General features: G+C 34.6%; 1 protein-coding gene across 3 annotated transcripts in view; it reads left to right on the top strand.

Annotated features, from left to right (window-relative positions):
* Dync2h1 (dynein cytoplasmic 2 heavy chain 1) overlaps nt 1–21183 on the top strand; it is a 257221-nt gene that overhangs the window by 189501 nt on the left and 46537 nt on the right. For all 3 annotated transcript variants that reach the window (XM_074066819.1, XM_074066821.1, XM_074066820.1), the window contains one exon: nt 19169–19285. In XM_074066819.1, the coding sequence (XP_073922920.1) occupies nt 19169–19285 (117 nt within the window). The remainder of the gene's footprint in view (nt 1–19168; nt 19286–21183) is intronic.

The raw sequence follows: 21183 nt of genomic DNA, 5'->3' as shown, positions 1-21183 counted from the left end.
ATGAGCATGGGATGTCCTTCCATCTTCTGATGTCTTCATTTATTTCTTTAGCAACATGTCATTTTCATTGTATAGTTTTGTTACCTCCTTGGTTAAATTTATTCCTAGGTATTTTAATTTTTTTGAAGGTATTGTGAGTGATACTGTTTTCTTAATTTCTCTCCCAGAGCGTTCATTATTTGTGTATAGAAATGCTACTGATCTTTGTGTATTGATTTTGTATCCTGCTACTTTTGCTGAAAGTATTTATGGGATCTGAGAGTTTTGAGTTGAGTTCTTAGGGTCTTTGAAGTATAGGTCACATCATCTGGAAAAAGGGACACATTGACTTCTTCCTTCCCTATTTGAATCCCTTGGATTTCTTTCTCCTGACTTAATGCTCTGACTGGGAATTCTAACACTATGTTGAATAAGAGTGGGGAGAGTGGACACCCTTGCCTCATTCTTGATTTTAGAGGAAATGGTATCAGTTTTCTCCAGTTAGTATGATGTTGGCGATAGTTTGTCATACATAGCCTTTATAATGTCAAGGAATGTGCCTTCTATTCCTAGTTTCTTCAGAGCTTTTATCATGAAAGGATGTTGAATTTTGTCAAAAGCTTTTTGTGTATTCTGTTTATGTGTTGCATTATGATTATTAATTTGAGTATTTGTACCATCCTTGCATCCCTGGAATGAAACCTACCTGATCATTGTGTATGATCTTTCTAATGTGCTGTTGGAGTCTTTTAGCAAGAATTTTATTGAGGATTTTTGCATCTGTGTTCATCAGGGATATTGGCTTATAACTTTCTTTCTTTCTTTTTTTTTTAATGCATCTTTACCTGGCTTTGGTATTAGGGTAATACTGGCTTCTAGAATGTGTTTGATAGCATTCCTTCCCTTTGTACTTTGTGGAACAGTTTGAGAAGTACGGGTGTTAGTTCTTCTGTAAAGGTCTGGTAGAATTCAGCAGTGAATGTAGCAGGACTTTTCTTTGTTGGGAGGTTCTTTATAACTGCTTCAGTCTCATTGCTTGTTATATTATCTCTTTAAGTTTTTAGTGATTTCTTGGTTCAATTTGGTGAGTCATGTGTCAAGAAATTTACCTATTTTTTCCTCATTTTCCAATTTGTAGGAGTATAGGTTTTTAAAGTATTACCATATTATCATTTGAATTTCATTGGTGTCTGTTGTAATGGTCCCTTTTCATCTCTGATTTTATTAATTCAGGTCTCCACCTTTCTTCTTTTAGTTAATTTATTTTTTCAAAGAACCAACTTTTTGTTTTATTGATTCTATTGTATTGTTTTTGCTCTGGTTTTGTAATTTCTTTCTGTATATTACTCTTGGGGTTGGCTTGCTCTTCTTTTTCTAATAGTTTGAGATATGTCATCAGATTATTTATCTGCAGTTGTTCTAGTTTTCTGAAGAGGGCACTCATGGCTAGAAACTTCCCTCTTATGACAGGCTTTGCTATGTCCCATAGGTTCTGGTAAGTTGTGTCTTCATTTTCATTTGCATCTAGGAATTTCTTAATTTCTTTCCTAATTTCTTCAGTGACCCATTCATCATTCAAAAGTGTGTTGTTCAATCTCTGTGAGTTTGGGTATTTTTGTGGATTTCCTTGATATTGGTTTCTAATTTTGTTCCATTACAGTCTGTTAGGATAGATACAGGAGATTATTCCAGTTATTAAATATTTGTTCAGGTTTGATTTATGACCTTTGTTTCTAAGCGTGGACTTTAATTCTTGTGGATTATACCTTATCTGTCAAAAATTTCACTAAATAAAGCTAACGGAAAATTATTTTACCATAATCATTAATAGACTATGGAAATTTAGATTTAATCTCATATGGAAATTCCTATTTCTCTTTTAAAGGAATTAAGTTGAAAAACCTCTGATAAGCTCAACTCTAGGAGGTTTCTTTTAATTCAATAGTATAGCTTCATTTAACATTTGTATTTTTACCTATTTTTAATTTGTTTTTCCTTTTTCTGTTTTCATTTGTTAAAAATCATGCAGTGACAGCACATTCTCCAGGTTAAAAAAGTTACAGCGTGTTTCTTAGAAAGAAAATGGGGTGAAGTGGGCTCTTAGCAAAAGGCTTGAATATAGGGAGACTTTAGCTTTGGTAATATCTTTATTCATTTAATAGTTTAAATGGGTTTGGAATAATTTAAAAAGAATTTCCACCTCTTAATTTCTGAGGCACACAGTCTGATCTCATCTGTCAAGTTGGTAACTGTGTGTCAAGCACGACAGTGGGGGATTGTACTGGTCAAGGAGGACAGGAAGAACACGCTGGGAAACCAGTGCTGTCCTTCCCTGATGTGCAGAACAGAGCATCAGCTGTGACTGTGAAACATACACTTTGGTTTTCAGTCTTTCTAGTAATTGCACGTAATGACGTCTTCTCTTTGAATTACCAAAATATCAGTTGGTACTTTCTTTTTCTTTTCATTAATTCAAACTGTGTATCAGCTTTTAATATATTGTCATTATAAAGTGCCTACAATTAATAACTCTTATGTTAGCAAAAGTTCCTTGATAAACTTTAGAACACATTAACTATTTCAGGTCCATCAATTTAAATATTTTGAAGATAGGTTAGCAAATTTTTTAAATCAAGGCAGAGAAAATTTTTGATCCATAGTCTCACTTACTGATGGTAAAACAAAGACATGGAAAACTGCAGAATGGGAAGATTTTCTGTGAACAGTGCAGTAATCTGTAGAAAGGGGATTGTTTTTTGGAGATCTTCTCTGCAACATCAGAAGCAGCAGAGGATCCTCCAGCAAAGCCAAGTGTCCTTAATTACTTGCCTTGAGAAATTTGGAATCATTTTTCCAGCTCAGTCTGGCAGCATATGTTGGCCACAGTTTCTGTGCATATGAGGACGCTGAAGATCAGATACCTTCTCTGGAAAATGTTTTCAAGAAGCATTTTGCTTTTCACTTATTCTGCCAAGACAGTTCTTTGTTTTTGCATCCAATGGTGCATTTTTAAAACATCTTTTGACGTTTTATAATTTATTTCCTTAGGTCAATGTTGACATTTTCTTTTAAGAAAGAAAGACAACTTGGAGGTTGACAGAAGGCCTATGACATATCTTCCCTGTCTCTTTAATGACTACTCGGTTCTTGATCCCTTTCACCACATCCCTGTCCTGGTTTATATGGTATGTTTCAATTACAGGCTTATACTAGATTTCAGAGTAGAAGTATGGAGAAGCTAGAAGCTATGGGAAAATTATGATCTAGGAATGAGGGAGAAAAATAAGAAGTTTGGAGGGGAGAAAACAGTTCTTGATTAGGAGGTTAGCCAAGAAGAAAAGTATGTAACTGAAAAATTGCTTTTTTAAAACTGGAGCCTATAGATGGAGTTTCTCTGCTTTTACCTCAGTGTTATAAATCTTATATCATTAGATTTATACGAAGTATTATTACCCGTCCAGTCATCATTTATTACAACTAAGCCATATCAGTCAAGTTTTTTTACTTAGATCTCTGTTAAAACTGAGATTTTCTACATGTAGTTATTTAGGATATATATAGTATGTCTGTGTTTATGATGTTGTAGGTGGTGGTTTTGATACTTTCTGTGCTCTCTATAATAGTCTTTATCTCATTTCACACTCAGAGTAATTATGACTATGGTGTTTTATCAAACCCATGTTATATTTGAAAAAGTTGAGGCTCAAGAATGTTCTTATTTTTTCCCAGATCATATTTTTAGTAAGTTACTTAACTAGAATTTAGTTGTTACTGAATACTAGTTCATGCATTTATGACACATTCATAGAATAAAGATAAATCCTCCATTTGGAGCTTTCTTCTGTTAAGAAATCTTGGTATAGGGAGAAGAAAAAAAAAGATACTCAGCAGACAAGAGTACTTATTAAAATACTGTTTTTATACATTTATCACTGGTTGACCTAGGAGCTAAGGTCAAATTTTAATTACAAATATATGTTTTAATGTATTTTACAGATAGGGAGGTACTATGGATAAGAAATAAATACAAAAAAATTCAAAATTAAGAAAATCTAAAGAATCTTAAAGGAAATATTGTAAGTCAGTTGCCTTTGAAATCTTTTAATCTCTCTTGTCAGTGACCCTTCAGCTCATTGAACTTCTTTCCAGTAGACTAAAAATTTTTATACACAAATAAAAATTTGTACAAAATAGACAATTTGACATTTAATGTAATTACCACTTTTCAGTAGTAGTTAATAAGTATCACTAAAAGACTAGGTAGATTTGTATTCCTTGCTGATTTGAACATTTTGTTACCTGAATATATTTAATTTATGATAGCTTATACTTGTGGATTCTAGGCTATATTACAAGAACCATTTAATTACTAGTTGGCTAGAATATTCAGAAGGTAGAGCTTCACTGGCTTTTGATGCTGATGGAGATCAGGGAGTTGCTGGAATTGTTGATTGACTTTGCTAAGAACAAAGGAGTGGCATAAAAAACAAATTATTGTTGTAAAGCAAGTGAGTATGAAGATATGAACGATACAGAAAGTTCATAATATTTATAAAGTTTAGGAATTTAAAATCCCAACCAGAAATTGGACATAAAATATACAGAATTTGTAAGGAATACAAAGCCTTCAATGTGTTGGTGAAAACTTAGAGCTAGAGTACAACAGTCAAAGGAACACAGTTGTCTACTTGGCTGCTCTGAAGCTCTGTGCTGAATAGCTGTGAGCTCATCCCTGTGCCCAGCTGCTGCCTGGATGCTGCAGTTCTTTATGGAATCACTTCATTTAAAATCTTAGCAGGAAACCTAAATCACTCTGTTGCTTTCTACTTCTCTTTCCTAGGTTTGTCTGCATGTCATCATAAAAGTTGTACTGGAATCTTTTTATAATTTTTTTCTCTTTTTTTTCCCTCTTTAAAAATTCGTTTAGTGTTTATTAATTATACAAAAGCATCGCATTGTGATATTTCCATACAGGCACATAATGTACTTTGATTAAATTCACCCTCTTTATCGCTCTTGTTTATACTTTCTCCCCACTTTTTATCCAATAATTTAACAGGTTTCACTTTTCTCATACATGTATATAAAATACTTCAATCACTCAACCCCTCCCACCATCCTCTGCTTTTGTCATTCTTCCCACAAACTGATTCACCTCATCAGCTAGTCCCTGTTTTATGTTCATGTTATTGGGTTTTTTTGTGTGCAGGTGTAGATTACATATATGAGAGAGACAATCAATTTTTGTCTTTCTCAGTCTGGCTTACTTTGCCCAAGATGATGAGTTTTTCCTCAAAATGGCATTATTTCATTCTTTGTGGCTGGATAATATTCTATTGTGTGTATGTATATGTGTATATATATGTATATGTGTATATATATATATATATATATATATATATATTGCAAACTCATACTTTGGCTGTTATGAATAGTGCTGCAGTAATTATGGTCAGTATCTCTATTGTAGGCAGACTTATGTCCCAGGAGTGGTAGAGCTGGATCATATGGTAGTTTTAGTTTTAATTTCTTGAGAAACTGCATATGTATTTCCAGAGTAGTTACACTAATTTAAAGGCCCTCCAGTGTGTATAAGGGTTCCTTTTGCCGCTACATCCTCAGGAACATTTGTTGTTAGTTTTCTTAATGATTGCCATTCTGATTGGGATGAAATTGAATCTCAGTGTCATTTTGATTTACACTTCCTTTATAACTAAGAATGTGGAACATTTCTTCCTATATTTATTGGCTAGTGGTACTTCTTTTGAGAACTGTCTGTTTAGCTCATTTGCCCATATAATTTTGGATTATTATTTTGGTGTTTAATTTTTGTACCTCTTTATATGTTCTGGATATTAACCCTTTATCCTATGAATAACTGGCAGAGATTTTCACCTATTCTGTATGTTTCTCTAGATTCTAGTGATTGTTTCTTTGCTGTGCAGAAGCTTTTCAATTTGATGCAGTCCCATTTGTCAATTCTTGCTCTTAGTTTCTGAGCATTTGATGTCCTATTCAGAAATTTGTTGCCTGTGCAACAGGCAATCTTCAAGTACTTCCCCTATCTTTTCCTATAGTAGTTTCAAATTTTTAGATCTTACATTAAGATCATTGATCCATTTTGAATTGACTTTTGTGCAGAGTGAGAGAGGTCTAGTTTCAGTCTTTTACATGAGGATATCCAGTTTACTCAACACCATATGTTGAAGTTTTTTCCAGTATGTGTTTTTGGCTCCTTTGTCAAAAATCAGAAGGCCGTAGCTGTATGATTTTATTTATGGATCCATGGATATACATGCCTGTTTTTGTGTGAGTACCATGTTGTTTTGTTACTATGGCTCTGTAGTATAGTTTGAAGTCAGGGATAGTGATATCTCCAGCATTTCTCTTTTGCTCAGAATTGCTTTGGCTATTTGGGATCTTTTGTGCTTCCATATGAGTTTTTAGGATTGATTTTTCTATGTCTGTGAAAAATTGCATGGGAATTTTAATGGGTTATTGCATTGAATCTGTAGATTGCTTTCAGTAATATAACCATTTTTACAATATTCTGGTGACCCATAAACATAGAATATCTTTCCATCTAGTATTTTCTTTAATTTATTTTTTCAAAGTTTAATGATTTGCATTGTAGTGGTCTTTCACCTCCTTAGTTAGACTTATTCCTAAGTATTTAATTTTTAAGGCTATTGTGAATGGGATTGTTTTTCTCTTTTGTTTCTCAGTCTATTTGTTGGTGTAAGAAAAGAACTGATTTTTGTATGTTGACTTCATATCCTGCTCTGTTGCCAAAAGTATTAATCAGTTCTAAAAGTATTTTGGTGAAGTCTTTTGGTTCTTTAAAGTATAGGATCATATCATCTGTAAATAGAGGCAATTTGACTTCTTCCTTTCCTATCCCTCTTATTTCTTTCTCTTGCCTTACTGTTTTAAGAATTAAAACACTGTATTGAATAGAGTGGAGAGAGTGGGTACTCTTGTCTCCATCCTGACTTTCGAGGAAATGGTTTCAGATTTTCCCTGTTTAATATGTTGTTGTCTATAGGTTTACCACATCTAGCTTTATTATATTGAGGAATATTCTCTCTATTCCTGGTTTCTTCAAGGCTGTTATGTTGAATTTTGTTGAAGCCTTTTTTGCATGTATTGAGATGATCTTGTGATTTTCCTTGATTCTATGTAGCTGTATTATGCTTATTGATTTGTGTATGTTGAACCACTCTTGCATCTCTGGAATGCAACCAACTTCATGGTGCAAAGATCTTTTTAATGTGTTGTTGAATTTGGTTTGAAAGTATTTGAGAGTTTTTACACCTATGTTCATCACAGAAATCAGTCTTTAATTTTCTTTTTTTGTGCTGTCCTTACCCAGTTTGGGCATGAAGATAATACTGCTTTATAGAATGAGTTTGGCAGTGTTCCTTCCCTTTCTATTTTATGGAGCAGTTTGAGGAGTATTGGTGTCAATTCTTTAAAGGTCTGATGGAATTCAGCAGTGAATCCATCTGGTCGTGGGCTTCTTTGTTGTTATGTGAGACTCTATTCTTTAATGTTAGTGCTTGTTATAGATTATTTATGTGGTTTATATCCTCTTAGTTGTATTTTGGTTGGTCATATTGATCTAGCCATTAACCATTTCTTCTAGATTTTCTAGTTTATTCGATTACTTGTTTTCAATGTATTTTGTAATGATGCTCTGAATTTCAATAGTATTTGTTGTGATGTCCCTTTTGGCATCTCTGGTTTAATTAATTTGAGTCTTCTCTCTCTTTCTTTTGGTTAGTTTGGTTAAAGAATTTGTCAGTCTTCTTTATCTTCATTGCATTTATTCTTTGTGTGGTTCTCTTGGTCTCTGTTTTACTAATTTCTGCCCTGATCTTTATCATTTCTTCCCATCTACTGCTTTTAGGTTATCTTGCTCTTTTCTAAAAGTTTGAAGTGCTTTGTTAATTTATTGTTGATTTCTGATTTTTTTTTAATGTAGGCACTCATAGTTATAAACTTTCCTATTAGCACCACCTTTGCTGTGTCCTAAAGGGTCTAGTAATTTGTCTTCATTTTTATTTGATTCTATGATTTTTTGATTTGCCCACTTACTTCTTCAGTGAAACACTGATCATTCAAAAGTAAGTTGTTCAGTCTCCATGTGTTGAATATTTTCTGTAGTTTCTCTTGCTGTTGATTTCCAGTTTTATTCCATTGTGATTTGATGACATTCAGAATGCTATTGCAGTTTTCTTGTATTTATGAAGACTGGCTTTATGTACTAAACTATGATCTGTTTTGGATGAAGTTCTATGAACTGCTAAGAAGAATGTATGTTCTGTGGCTATTAGTTAGAATATTCTGTAGATGTCTGTTATGTGCATTTGTTCTATAGTATTAGAACATGCAAATTAGACGTTTTCTTATTGGTTTTTCAGCTGGGTGATCTATCCATTGATGAGAGTGGGGTATTAAGGTGTTGGGTTCTATCTGTGCTCTTCTGTCCAGTGGTGCTTGTTTAATGAAATTGGGTACATGGAGATTTGATGTATATATGCTTGTAATTGTTATGTTCTATTATGGATTGTCCCCTTTATCAATATGCAGTGAGCTTCTTTATCTCTTTGAACTATTTTTTATTTGAAGTCTGCTTTTTCAGATATAAGTATAATGACTCCTGCTTGGTTTTGGGTCTTTTTAAATTCTCAACCCACAATTGCAGGTGTAGGTTGTTTGACGTAATCCTTAATCTGTCATGATTCCCTGTCCAGCTAAGTTAAACCTCGAGCAATATCTCTGTGTGGTGATGTTGGCCACTTACATCAGTATGGCCTGAGAAGTTTGTCCAAAAGATAGGTTCTTAGATACCATCCCAGGTCCTTGAAATTAGCCTTGATGGAAGTGGGACTTCAGAGTCTTGTTTTTCCAAATACAGTGTTTTGTTTTTCTTTCTGTGTGTGCATTCTAAGTGACACTAAATTTGCATGTCAAATTCTTTTCATCAATCTTGTCAAAAAGTTGTCACATTTTTCTTTTTACTGTAGATTCAGAAATTTAAAAAAATAACTTATCCAGGTATTGTACTGGTAGGACACATCTTTAAAATAATTTATTTAAACTTGTTACAGTGTTAAGTGAGTACCAATGGTATAAACTGGTAAGCACTCAAGAAGGTTTTTTGAATTATTAAATTCATACCATCTCAGGTTATTTCCATGGACTTGGTTCTTTAAAGCTTTTTTTCCTCCTCAAATGAGTGCCTTAACCTTAGGAATTTCTGGAACTTGAGAGCTGTTAATTTTGCTCTTTCATTTGAAACATACAAAAAAATAGTGTTTCACTTGAACTGAATCTGTCATTTGGTTCCGTGGCTACAAAAAAGAAATGCCATATTATTGAATATCTTATTTAAGACTTTACACTTCAGCTGTTTTGTGCTGTGATTTGTGGACTTAATAAGTTCAGGGAAATGGTAAAGTATAATTTTTAGAAGAGTCTCCAGCAAAATAATTCGCTGACTTGTTTAGAAATTGATGAATCTCTGGAGAAATCTGAGATAATCACAATGAAATTTTGGTGCAAATACTTCCTACATTCTGATCTAGTCAGTATCATGGATGATATAGTAAAAAAAAAAGTTAACTGTGCTTTGAATTCGTGTTTACATAAGCACTTTAAACTTTTCCAGAGAGATTTTAGAAACAGGCAAGGAGGAGTTGACCTCTGGGCAAAGACTTCCTTAGGTCAGTCCAACTCTGTCAGGAAATTAGATCTTCTAACAGAAAGATGGGCATTTTCATGTTCTGGAGATGGTCATAGAAGTAGCTGTTTTCCTCCAGTCACATCCATCTAAGTCAACTAACGAATTCACTGTAGAGGTCTGCAAGATCCCACGTGCATGGGCTGTGTGCCCTCATGGCCTGCATCTGACCCTCTTTCCCTAGCTCACCCTGTGCAGCACACTGGTCACACTGCCCTTGAGCTTCTGCCCGAGACCCTTCCTGCTCCACAACCTTCATCCTGACGCTCACACCCTGGCCCTCCATGTGGCTAGTCTATTCCTCACGCCAGGTCCCCGAATATCACCAAAACAGACACACCTTCTTTTGAGCATTTATATATGACGGCATACGCTTCAACACTCAGTGTCTTGTATTTCCCTTAATCTGCTTTGTTTTTTTCTAGACGACTAATTAATGCCTTTTTATTGTTTTCAAAATTCATTTGATATATCTGAAATAATTGTAACATTAATATATTAGTATATATAACTAAAACATTAGAAGCATGATGACTTGGTAAAACCCAATGAACCAACTTTACCCAAGAACTAAGGTATTATCATATCTTGGATCAGCATATATGATTTTTTTATTACTCTGCTTTTATACACAGGAGCAACCATGCTATTTCTGTTTTTTTTAATAGTTTTATATTTTATGAAATGTATTATATACTTTGTCTCTCTCTCTCTCTCACACACACACACTCACATGTTTTGTTTTCCTTATTTTCTGAACTTTGTAAAACCATATATAGCATGGGATGTTCTGGATCTTGCTTTTTTCCTCTAACTTTGCTTTTCTAAGAATATTCATGTTTTTGTTTTGGATATAGTTCCATATTTGCTATTACTGTGCAATATTTCATTGTGTAAATATTACAGAACTTGTTTAGCTATTTTTCTGTTGATATTTAATTTATTCCAGACTTAACTGCTCTTATAACAGTGTTATATGGAATTTGTGGATATATTTCTTGATACATATGTGTATGAGTTTCTCTAGAGCTTATACTTAGAAATTGTTTTTATTGGTTGAATACCTTAATCTCATGCCACCAGTGTATAACATCCACAGCCTCTTCATTCCATTATATTTGGAAATTTGGATGCCATTTTTTTTTTTTTTTTTTGCCGATCAGGTAGCTCCTCCTTGAATAGTGTTTTTGATTACTAATGAGACTAAACATCCTTCCATATTTTATAAACCATTTATGCTTTTTTGATTGGAAAGACAGTAAGCAGATGTGGCTGAAGCATGGTGAGGGGAGGGACTGTGGATAGGTATCAGGATGGGAGCTAGCTAGGATGAAGTGTTGGATAACAGTGAGCCCTGTGAACTATGGAGATAACTGGGTCACTGGCAATGCATAGCTGGTAGAGACTGGACAACAGGAGAGCAGTAATTAAAGCAAAGAGCTAAGTTAGAAAGCAATTGGATTAGGTAGTGCTGTTGCTCAAAAACGGTAGCAGGTGTTGGGAAGCAGGTGTTACTGATCAAAGGTACAAAGTAGCTTTAGTTCTATAGAAGTTTTATGTGTTTTTCCATAAGCGCTCCATGTTTTTCTTTAAGTACTGACAGCATATTTTTTTCTAAGCATGCTCTGAAGTTTTAGAATGTTATTAGATTATCTTAGAATTGATAGCAATTTTATAGGAAAATTCTTAAAATGTATTTATTCTTAAAATGTAGTGTTCGGGGGGTTAATTGCTAGTATGATAATTTTAGCAACATTGCTTTGAATGGCTTTTATGAACACAGCAGCTGTGGTTCCTCACGCTCAGCCGCTGCAGTTATCCTGACTCAAATGGCTTTTCATTAATTATTAGAAAGTCACCAGTTCCTGGTAAATTGATTTTTTGAAATATAGGGTGTAATGGAGCAGAGCTGCAGGGCTAAGACAAGCCATAGCCTTCAAAGACATGTCCCTAGTGACCTATCCCCTCCGATCAGGCCCTACCTAGTAGCCTGTTCAGTGTGAACTAATCAGTTGATTAAGCAACTCATGAAGTTAGCACACTCATGATTCAGTCACCTCTCAAGGATTGATCCAGTAGCTGGAGACCAAGTCTTCAAGACATGAGCCTTTTGGAGGATACTTTCCACATAAACCATAACAGTCACAGCATCAACTTTTACTTTTTTGTCCTACCAAAATAACTAATATTTTAACTAGCTCTAAGCAACCTTTTAACTTTCCTGGTAGTTCTGTAAGTTATCTAACATTGTTTTAATAATTATTCCCCCTTTTCACAGCTTTATTGAGGTTATTCTGACATTTAGTAAACAGCATGTGTAGAGTGTGTGCTGTGGCAAGGTTTGACCTTTGTGTACACTTGACATCGCCATGTCAAGGTAGTGAGCAAATATATTCCCGTTCTGTCCTTAAAGTTTGCCTTGTCTCTTCATAACCCCTTTATCTTGTCCCTTCTCCCTTATACCTAGGAAACTGCTGATTTCCTTTCGATAAGTACAAATTAGTTTGTACATTATAGACTTATATAAAAAGATTATACGGTTGTCTTCCATCTCATTCAGCATAATTGTTGTAAGATTCGTCTACGTTCTTATGTGTATCAGGAATCAGTTCCTTTTTATTGCTAAGCAGTATTTCATCGGATGGATGTACCACAATTTGTTTATTCATTCACTCTTTGAAACATACTTCGATCACTTCCAGTGGGGCTCTTAAAATTAAGCTGTTGTGAACATTTTAGCTTTTTTTTTTCTTTTGGAAGTACCAGGGTGTGAAGTGGGGACTTCACACTTCCTTGACAGGAGCTGTACTGCTTGAGCTATTCTTGCCAGCTCCATTTTTAACATGTTGCATCATTGTATGAACATAAAATATTCAGAAAATACCTAGTAGTAGAAATGGTAGGACCATATGACAGGCATGTTTAATTTTTTAATGAACTGCCAAAATGTTTTTCAGTACAATGTACAATAAATATTTTTAAAACAATACAAAGTATTAGGAGAGATAAGAATCTCGTGTTTGTATTTGGGTGTATATGCAAATACACATGCATATATACACTCAAAATATACAATTATATAATCCATTTATTTGTTCTTTCATAAATAACAAGAATATGATTTTACTCTCAGCAAATAAGACCATTAGAGCCACTAATTATACCTCCCTAGGCAGATGAAACAGTTCATATAACTCAGCTTAATATCAGGTCTCAGTTACTTAGTATTAACCAGAATTATATATAAAACATTAATATGTATGATTTATATAATGATATGTTTAGCCTGTTATTCCCAATAATATATTTCAGTATTTGAAAACTGATATATTCACTAGCTTACGTATGAAAATTTAAACATCTTTCGAAGAGAGGTTCATTTTTAGTAAAACTGAACAAGCTAGTAGATATCCTGAGATTTATTTTTCAGGCTTTTAATACGATATTGACCTGAAAAACAATGATGTGATTTCTTCACATGGTAAATTGCCTGTTTGTTTCACTTTTGATCTTGAGTGAAATCTCATCTCACAAATCACTAGTATAACCTACAATTTGTCTTGTGTGTCACTGCCATAAATATTTTTATTAAAGGGCATGAGAAAGCTTCCCCCTTTATCCTGAATGTATTAATGTTAGAGATAAACATCTGAATGTTCTTCTATGTCCTGTGTCACTTTAACATGCTTATATATGATTTCATTTTTTGAGTATATGGGGAGGTTTCATGTGGTGCCTTACATCCTGGTGTGTTGGGTAACTGGATAAACATACCATACCTGGGCAAGCACCTCCAAGGAACATGAAAATGCTGAGGGGTGATGAGTGTATTGACTAAGTAAACTCCAGGGCTCACAAATAATCACTGACAAAAGGATCCTCGGACTGAATTTATGACATTGCTTAATGAATTTCTGTTCATTTCAAGGAAAGAAATGTGTAGTATCAATATATGTATAATAATAAAATATTATACATTCTCTTCTCTACAAACTATAATTCTTTCTGAGAAAAATTATTTTGCTTTTTTACCTTTATTATCCTTGAACTTTGAATTGTCTCTACTTGTTTTCTTGGGGAGCTAGATCACAGTTGAATAAAAGTAGTGATAGCTGGCACCCTTCTTTTGCACTGAATTTAAAGGTCCTAGCTTGGGCGTACCTGCCTTTTTCTCTAGGTCCTTCCTCAGTGTATGTGTACAGACAGAACAAGAGTGAGCTAGCTCTCTAGTGTCCCTTCTTACAACGACTCTCCAGTCCTATGTGATCAGGGCCCTATCTTTATCACCTCTAACCTTAATTACTTTGCTAAAGGCCCCATTTTCAAATACAGCCACACTGGGAGTTAAGGCTTCAGGATATGAAGGGGGAGGGCACAGACATTCAGGCTATAGCACAGGTTAAAGAGGCTTGGCTTCCACATATTTCTGGTGCTTCCCTGAGTTTTTGCTGCATAGTAAATCATCCCAAAACAATGACTTGAAATAACAGTGCTTTATAATTTTGTGATGATTCTGGGCATTCTGAATTGTTCCTCTCAGCATTCACCTGATCTCACACTCAGGCCTACCTTCATTTAGAGAGTGGTCTGGTGTGGATGGTTCATGTTTCAGATGGTGCTGGCTATGGGCTGGGTTCACTTGGTTCTCAGTTACATGGCCTTTCATCTAGCATGATATCTCAGGGGTCCAAAGCAAGAGATGAACTCTTGAAGTCTAAGCCCATGTAAATTGCGCATCACTCTTTTCAGATTCTATTAGTCAAAGCTAGTCACAAGACCAGGAGAGATTCAAAGTGTTGGAGAAATAGGTCTCTTGATGTGGAAGAGCAATATTACATTGCAAAGATGTGACTGCAGGAAGGCAGCACATGTCAAATGACCTCTGCATCTTTGCTAAGTTTGCTAGCCTTAGTTTGTAAAGAATTTATTAAATTAGCTGACAGTTTTTTGCCAGGGATTATACAGTTTTTCTCCTTAACTTATGTGGTGAGTTTGACTTACAGTTTCTGTGGTTAACCAGACAGACATAAAACGCCATCATGTATGTACTTCTTAACATCGCTGCACACTCATTCCTTGTTTCCATATGTGTTCAGAAGACTGCTCTTTGAATTTGTGTTTTCTATGGCTTCAAGTTTTTAGTAGACTTTATAACATGATTTGGAAAATCATTTTCTAGTCTCTAAAAAACTAAGAGCAAGCAGGAGAGAATGATCATGCCACACTTTTAATAGGACTTACATGAGAACTACTGGTGAACTGTAGGAATTTTCTTCTAGAAAAACAATTTTTAACTTGTAATTTAATATTTTGAACAAAATATTATTGGCCCACTTAGTTTTTCTATTCTTTAGACTGTCTTACTGGTTTATATATTCCTACTGATTTCTGCAGTGGCTGAATTTGCAACTTTTTACAGGATAAAGTTCAGAATGTCTCATACTGTCTTTTAGGGTTTTTTTTTTTTTCTATTTCTGTACTTATATCCCTTTAAAATTAGAATTTCAAAATGAAACTTTGCCCCACTTTTTTCTACTGGGGGTTGAACCTAGAGCCTTAAGTTAATCGGCACGGGCTCTACCACATGAGTCACGCCCTCCTCATTTTGCTTCTGCTTTTTGAGAGCTAACTGTGCCCTGGCTGGCCTTGAACCTGTAATCCTCCTGCCTCGTCTTGTATTTTATCCATCAGCTAGCTCTTTTTTTAACTCAATCTGGTTATAAATCTCTTAATTTTATTAGTTTTTTGGTGAACCAACCTCGGCTTTTTTTTTTTTTAAGTCTGATGTAATTCTTTTTTCTTACTTTCATGTGTGTTCTCATATTTGTAATTTGTAATTTGGCTCAGTTGTTAGCATGGTTAAAAGTTCCCTGTGTGCTTGAAAGAAGGTGTTTTCCAGTTATTGGGTGCATAATACATTGTTAGATGGTGCTTGTTGATTGTGTTCTGAGTTTTCTAGTTTGAATTGCCCCAAAAGGCATATCGAAGTGTCCCACATAATGCTAGATTTCTTGTTTAAAGCAGAAGAATTTATTGAGATTATAAAGTGGGAGAGTAGCACCCCCAGAGTTGGGGGGAGTCCCAAAAGAAGTGCCCTAGAAGTAACATAGTTGAGGGTTTTATCCATTTTCTCCTGGGCATTGCTTAATCTCTTTCAGTTTGGCCTCAAAATATCCTTATTTTATTTTTTCTGAGAAAATGATTTTGCTAGCTTAACAATTTGTGATTGAAAGTCCTTTTCCCTGTTTTGTCTTCCATTATTGCTGTTAGGAAGTAGCTGACAGTTTGTAGCTGTTTCTTTGTGATGACACATGGCTCCTCTTAGCTTCTTCTAGTCTTTTTCCTCTGCATTCTTAATTTTCATTTTTGTGACAGATGATTCAGTCACCCTAAGTGGCTGTGAACTTTCTGAATATGGGGAATATTGTCTCTCACTAACTTTTTAAAATTTCTTTTCAAAGAAGCTTTCATTTTATCAATTCTCACAGAACTCTATTTAGGTATATATAAAACCTTCCCATTTTCTTAAGCTTTAAAAAAATCTATTATTTTATCTTTTCATTTTTTTCCTCTTTGACTCTAGTCTCTAATGGTTTTCCTTAGTTATTTTGGTACCTGGTTGTAACCTTTTACAGTATTTTTATTGATAGTGTTGCTTATTCATAATTTTGAAATGTTCTCTAGACATTTAGTCTGTAGCAAAAAGGAAGATAATTTCTTTAGCAATCAATTTTCTCATGGGAATGAGTATTTATACTTCCTCTCATTCCAAAATAATCAGTAGTTGAGGAAATCAGCCAAAGAGAAACCTAGGGTGGGAAAAGAGGGACTGCAACACTTTATGCTGAAAGAAGACAAAACCAATCAACCAAAAAGTGTTCTCTGAAGTTCTGTCAGGTTGGTAGCATTACATTGAAAAGTATTCTTTGTACTTCATAATATCCAAAGGAAATTATAATTATGTACAAAATTTAGTATGTGCTAATCAGCTTTCTGTTACTATAACAAAAAGCCAGAGGCAACTACCTTTACAAAGAAAAAAACTTATTTAGGTCACAGGAGGGAGGGCCTCAAAGTCCAAGACTAGATGGGGGTGAGTCCTGTCAGTTTAGACTCTGGGTAGGGCAATGGATGCCTGCATCTCACAGTGGGAATGCATGGAGAAGCAGTTGGTCGTATCTCAGATGGCAACAGAGAGAAAATGGAATTGCTCCTTTTTACAATCCTCTTGTAAAAAGTCCAGGGGTTTCATGAGAAACCACGTGTCACTGTGAATTTCCTCATCCCCCCAGTGACCTAAGGATTTCCCACTGGGTGATACCTTCCAGAGGTTCTGCTACCTCCCAACAGCACTATCCTGAGGACCAGGCCTTTAGTCCTAACAGACCCCTGGGGACACTCAGCCACACACAGACCACCGCACATCTTGTGATAAAAACAGACTAGCAGCTCAGGAGAGGCACAGGTATTTCTGAGCTGTCCCTCATTGCTCTCTGAAATAAGGATAGGTGAAATAGGAATTAAAATCTTCCCCAAAGTGCCCCTGGCATGATGCAAACTGGTAAGAGTGGGTAGACCTTGTAAATAATGTAACGCTATCCACTTGACACCACTTTAACGCAGTCTTACTGAAAAAGTATGTTAACTAGCTTAAAATATGATTAATAAAAAAGGCATCAATACTCTATGGAAAGATAAGTATGTTAGAATTTGTGGAAACAAATGCAGGTCCATTGTTGAAACTCTGTTCCTCACTAGTAATAATATATATTTGAAATCATTTTTTATTGCCCTCTGTTCATTGAAGATCACAATGCTTACATAGAATGTAAGCACCAAGTATTTTTCTAGGACAGAAAACATGACCTTTTTTGGGTTGGTATCAATTTATTCCGAAAATTGTTTTTAGCATCATGTATAAAAAGTATCTGTGCTTTTTTTCCTTTACAATTCTCTTTGCAGTCTTGCTTTCTGTCATGTTTGACAAATTTAAAACACAAATAAGTGATAGCAAATGTTACCAACGTTAAAACAGCACATCTTCTGACTACCAACTAATGATGTTCTGTAGTGTAGCAAAGCTGATAAATTAGATGCTGTTGCAGAGTTCAGCTAGAGCAAATGAAAATAATTTATCAGAAAAACAAAGAAAATCAAACACAGAATTGCCACAGTTTTTTAACATGAGAAAATCAATCAAAAGCTCTCTAAGAATTTTCTGAATTTAACTGTAGATGTTTAAGAAGTACATCCATGCTGAAAGATACAAACTTTACTAATATGAGAATTTAACAAAATATGAAATATGTATCCCAATATGCTAAAAAGAAAAACCAACTTCCATCTCTCAAAAAGATAAAACAAAAAAGTAGTCAAAATACTGCACATATTGAGGTTTAATACCTTAGAAAAACGTGCACCTGGGTTTTTTAACTCATTTGTTTGTTAGATAAGCAGTGAGATAAGACAATCTTAATATGTAGTTGAAATATTTCAATGATCAATGGATGCCTCACTGATTTTATACACACACATACCATAAGATCTGTGATCCAGTATTTAGCACACCCAGTAATATCCTGAATATTTTTAGCACATGATTAAGGAGCTTAATTGATGTTCTTAAAATGGGAGCCATTAAACACTATCTTAGAAAAGAAACTGTAAGGGACTGATTTTGATGAGAATAATGATAAACTAATAATGAAGTTACAGAAGTGAAAGTAACTAGGAATATTTATCTTGCTTTGTGTTAATTAATTTACTTAATTCAATTAATTTACTGATATTTCACTCATTGGAGCCTGGTCTGTGGAGAAAACATTGAAATAACTTAAAATTAATCTAGGGAATTAAAACAGATTTATGAATACTTTTTTAACCAGAAATTACTTAAAATTGCTATATTTTACAGTGTTTATATGCTGTTTACTATCTTGTCATTTTCTATTTTAGAGAAACTATCTTTGTGAGAGCTGTGAGCATGGCTCCCATAGGGCTCCTGCCTAGCAAGTGCTTGGCCCTGACAAATCCCAGTAATGCTGCAAAGAAAAAAATTATCACTGAGTATTTGAAATTATTGGATTTAAATCCAACTGAAAAAACAATATGGATTTCAAAAGTGAACAAATAGATACAAGAGATTATCAATAATAGATAACGAGTACTTTCTGCAGAAAGAAGCAGCTTTTATAATAGAAGCCATGATAGAGTGTAATTTCTTTAATGGTCTCCCTCAACTTTACATAATTTGGGGTTGTTTTTGTTTTTTTACCTACTTAAATAAATCAGTAAAATACAGAGCCAACTATATAGAGATAATAGGGCTAAAACTTGTTTATATTTGATGTTTATTTTTATGAAATAAATGTCAAGTTTGTTTTTGTGCCATTTCAGTCTTTAGGGTGTTATTTTCATTTATTTCCACTTACTGTCTTCTTTCAGGTTATTTCACAGTTAAGGATATTGGGACGCTCAGTAACAGCTGGTTGCAAGTTTGATAGAGAAATCTGGTCTAATGAACTTTCTCCTGTCCTCAACCTCTGGAAGAAACTAAACCAGGTTAGTAGTGAAGTACTGCGGCTCTCTTCTTTTCTCCAGCTTCCTAACCTATGCTCTGCTCTTCTGCCTGAGCCACTCAAGTAATCACATTGCACAAATTCCTAACTAGGAAGTCCTGGCCTGCAGTCATTCTTCATACAGATTTACAGTGAAGTCAGTTTTCTTTGCTCTTCTGTCCTTATTGTTTGGTAATACTCATTTTCTCAAGATGGAACTTGTTATTACTGTATTAGAGCCCAGTTCCCAACTTTCAACAAAGGACATTGGCTGTTTTAAATTTTCTGATGATTTTCCAAGCCCATGAAGTTCTCAGAATTGTAACCATGTACAAGCATGTGCATCCACATGTGTGTATCAATAGGGGTATGTCATTGTAATGCAGCTGTTTGCTCTGAGAATAATACACTGTTACTGCCAGTGTCCACTTAGATAACAAGATGCAAGGTGAATGATTTGCAAGCCAGTGATTAAAGTAACCCTAATTACTTGTGGCAAAGATATCTTCTTACATTCTAGAGACATAGTGTACAATCAGAGGGTATTTTGGCAACTTTCTGTCTTTCTGAAATATAAGAGAACTAGTTTGACCCAACTTCCAGTGTTTGGAAGAGATCAAAGACTATTACATAGTTTTGTTGCCTTATTCCCTTGTGATCTTCTGTTTCTACTTCTGAATTTACACTGCCTTTATTGTTTTTATCATACATTGAATCTGGCCTTGAAACACAACTTCTATCTTTATTTTTTTCAAGAAATCCAGTCACGTGTTTTACAAGGAAGAGCTCACATTAGTATGTGGCCTTGTACTAACTTTCCTCTGTGCTACATTCTTCAAGACTTTTTGACACTTCCTAAAGTGACTCCCCTTCATGTGAACTTTCCTGGGATGTGTAGTGTATAATCTTCCTTGCCCCACCTGCTTCTTTCTTTAGGTCTGTCTGGTTTTATTGCTGCCTTCCACTCCCACCCATACGTACCTTCTTTGTAATTCTGACAATTTTTTTCTAGTACACAAAGGCCACCGTGAATTGACTTCAAGGACTTATATGTAAATTTTTTGTCTCCCAGGATACAACCCAGGAATAGAAACTCCAATTACTTCTCTCCCTTTCCCCAAACCCTCATTTGGAATGTAGATAATAATCTGTTACTATTTTTCTGATACTGCATCAGTGATAAATATAAAAACTTCCTGCTGTTTAAATATGTTTAAAAATATTTTTACCATAGATTTAGGAAGCTTGATGGAACTACTTCTCTTAGTGTAATACCTTCTGAAGGATTAATTTTGTGGCACTTTCTCTCCTTGCTATGGGCTACATAGAATCCTGTTGTTTCAAAGATTACCAGAACACTTTGCTTTGGATGTTTCTTGTGTTCGATCTATCCTGCTCTTGATGCCTTCTTTTCTGTTTTTAATTTTGCTGAGTGTGTTTTTCAGCTCAAGGATATCCGTTTGGTTTTTCGATTGCTTCCTTCTTTTTGTTAAATTTATGTGGCAGAGTATCGAAAACTTTCTCAGTGATTTCTTCAAGCCTGTTTCCTTAGAATAGCTGTTCTATATTATCTAACAGCTTTCCCATGCTCACTTCTACCTTATCAGTTTCTAGCACTTTTTTTTGAGTTTTAGGTGAGTTCAGTGATTTTGTTGCAGCTCTTTTTTGTTTTGTTTTTATCATGGTATTAGCTTTCATTTATTATTATATTATTGTTGTACTAGAAGTACATTGTAACATTTGCAAAAGTTCTTATCATAGTGGAATTCACCCCGTCATTCTCATTATCTCCCCTCCCCCATTCCTGGAATAGTTTCAACAGGTGTCATTTTTCCATTTTCACACATGAGTACACCATATTCACCCTCCTACACCTTTCCTTATATCCTCCACCCCTTCCTC

The sequence above is a fragment of the Castor canadensis genome, chromosome 2 (genome assembly GCF_047511655.1).
Source record: "Castor canadensis chromosome 2, mCasCan1.hap1v2, whole genome shotgun sequence".
Taxonomy (NCBI): domain Eukaryota; kingdom Metazoa; phylum Chordata; class Mammalia; order Rodentia; family Castoridae; genus Castor; species Castor canadensis.
This window is presented reverse-complemented; position numbering and strand designations above follow the sequence as displayed.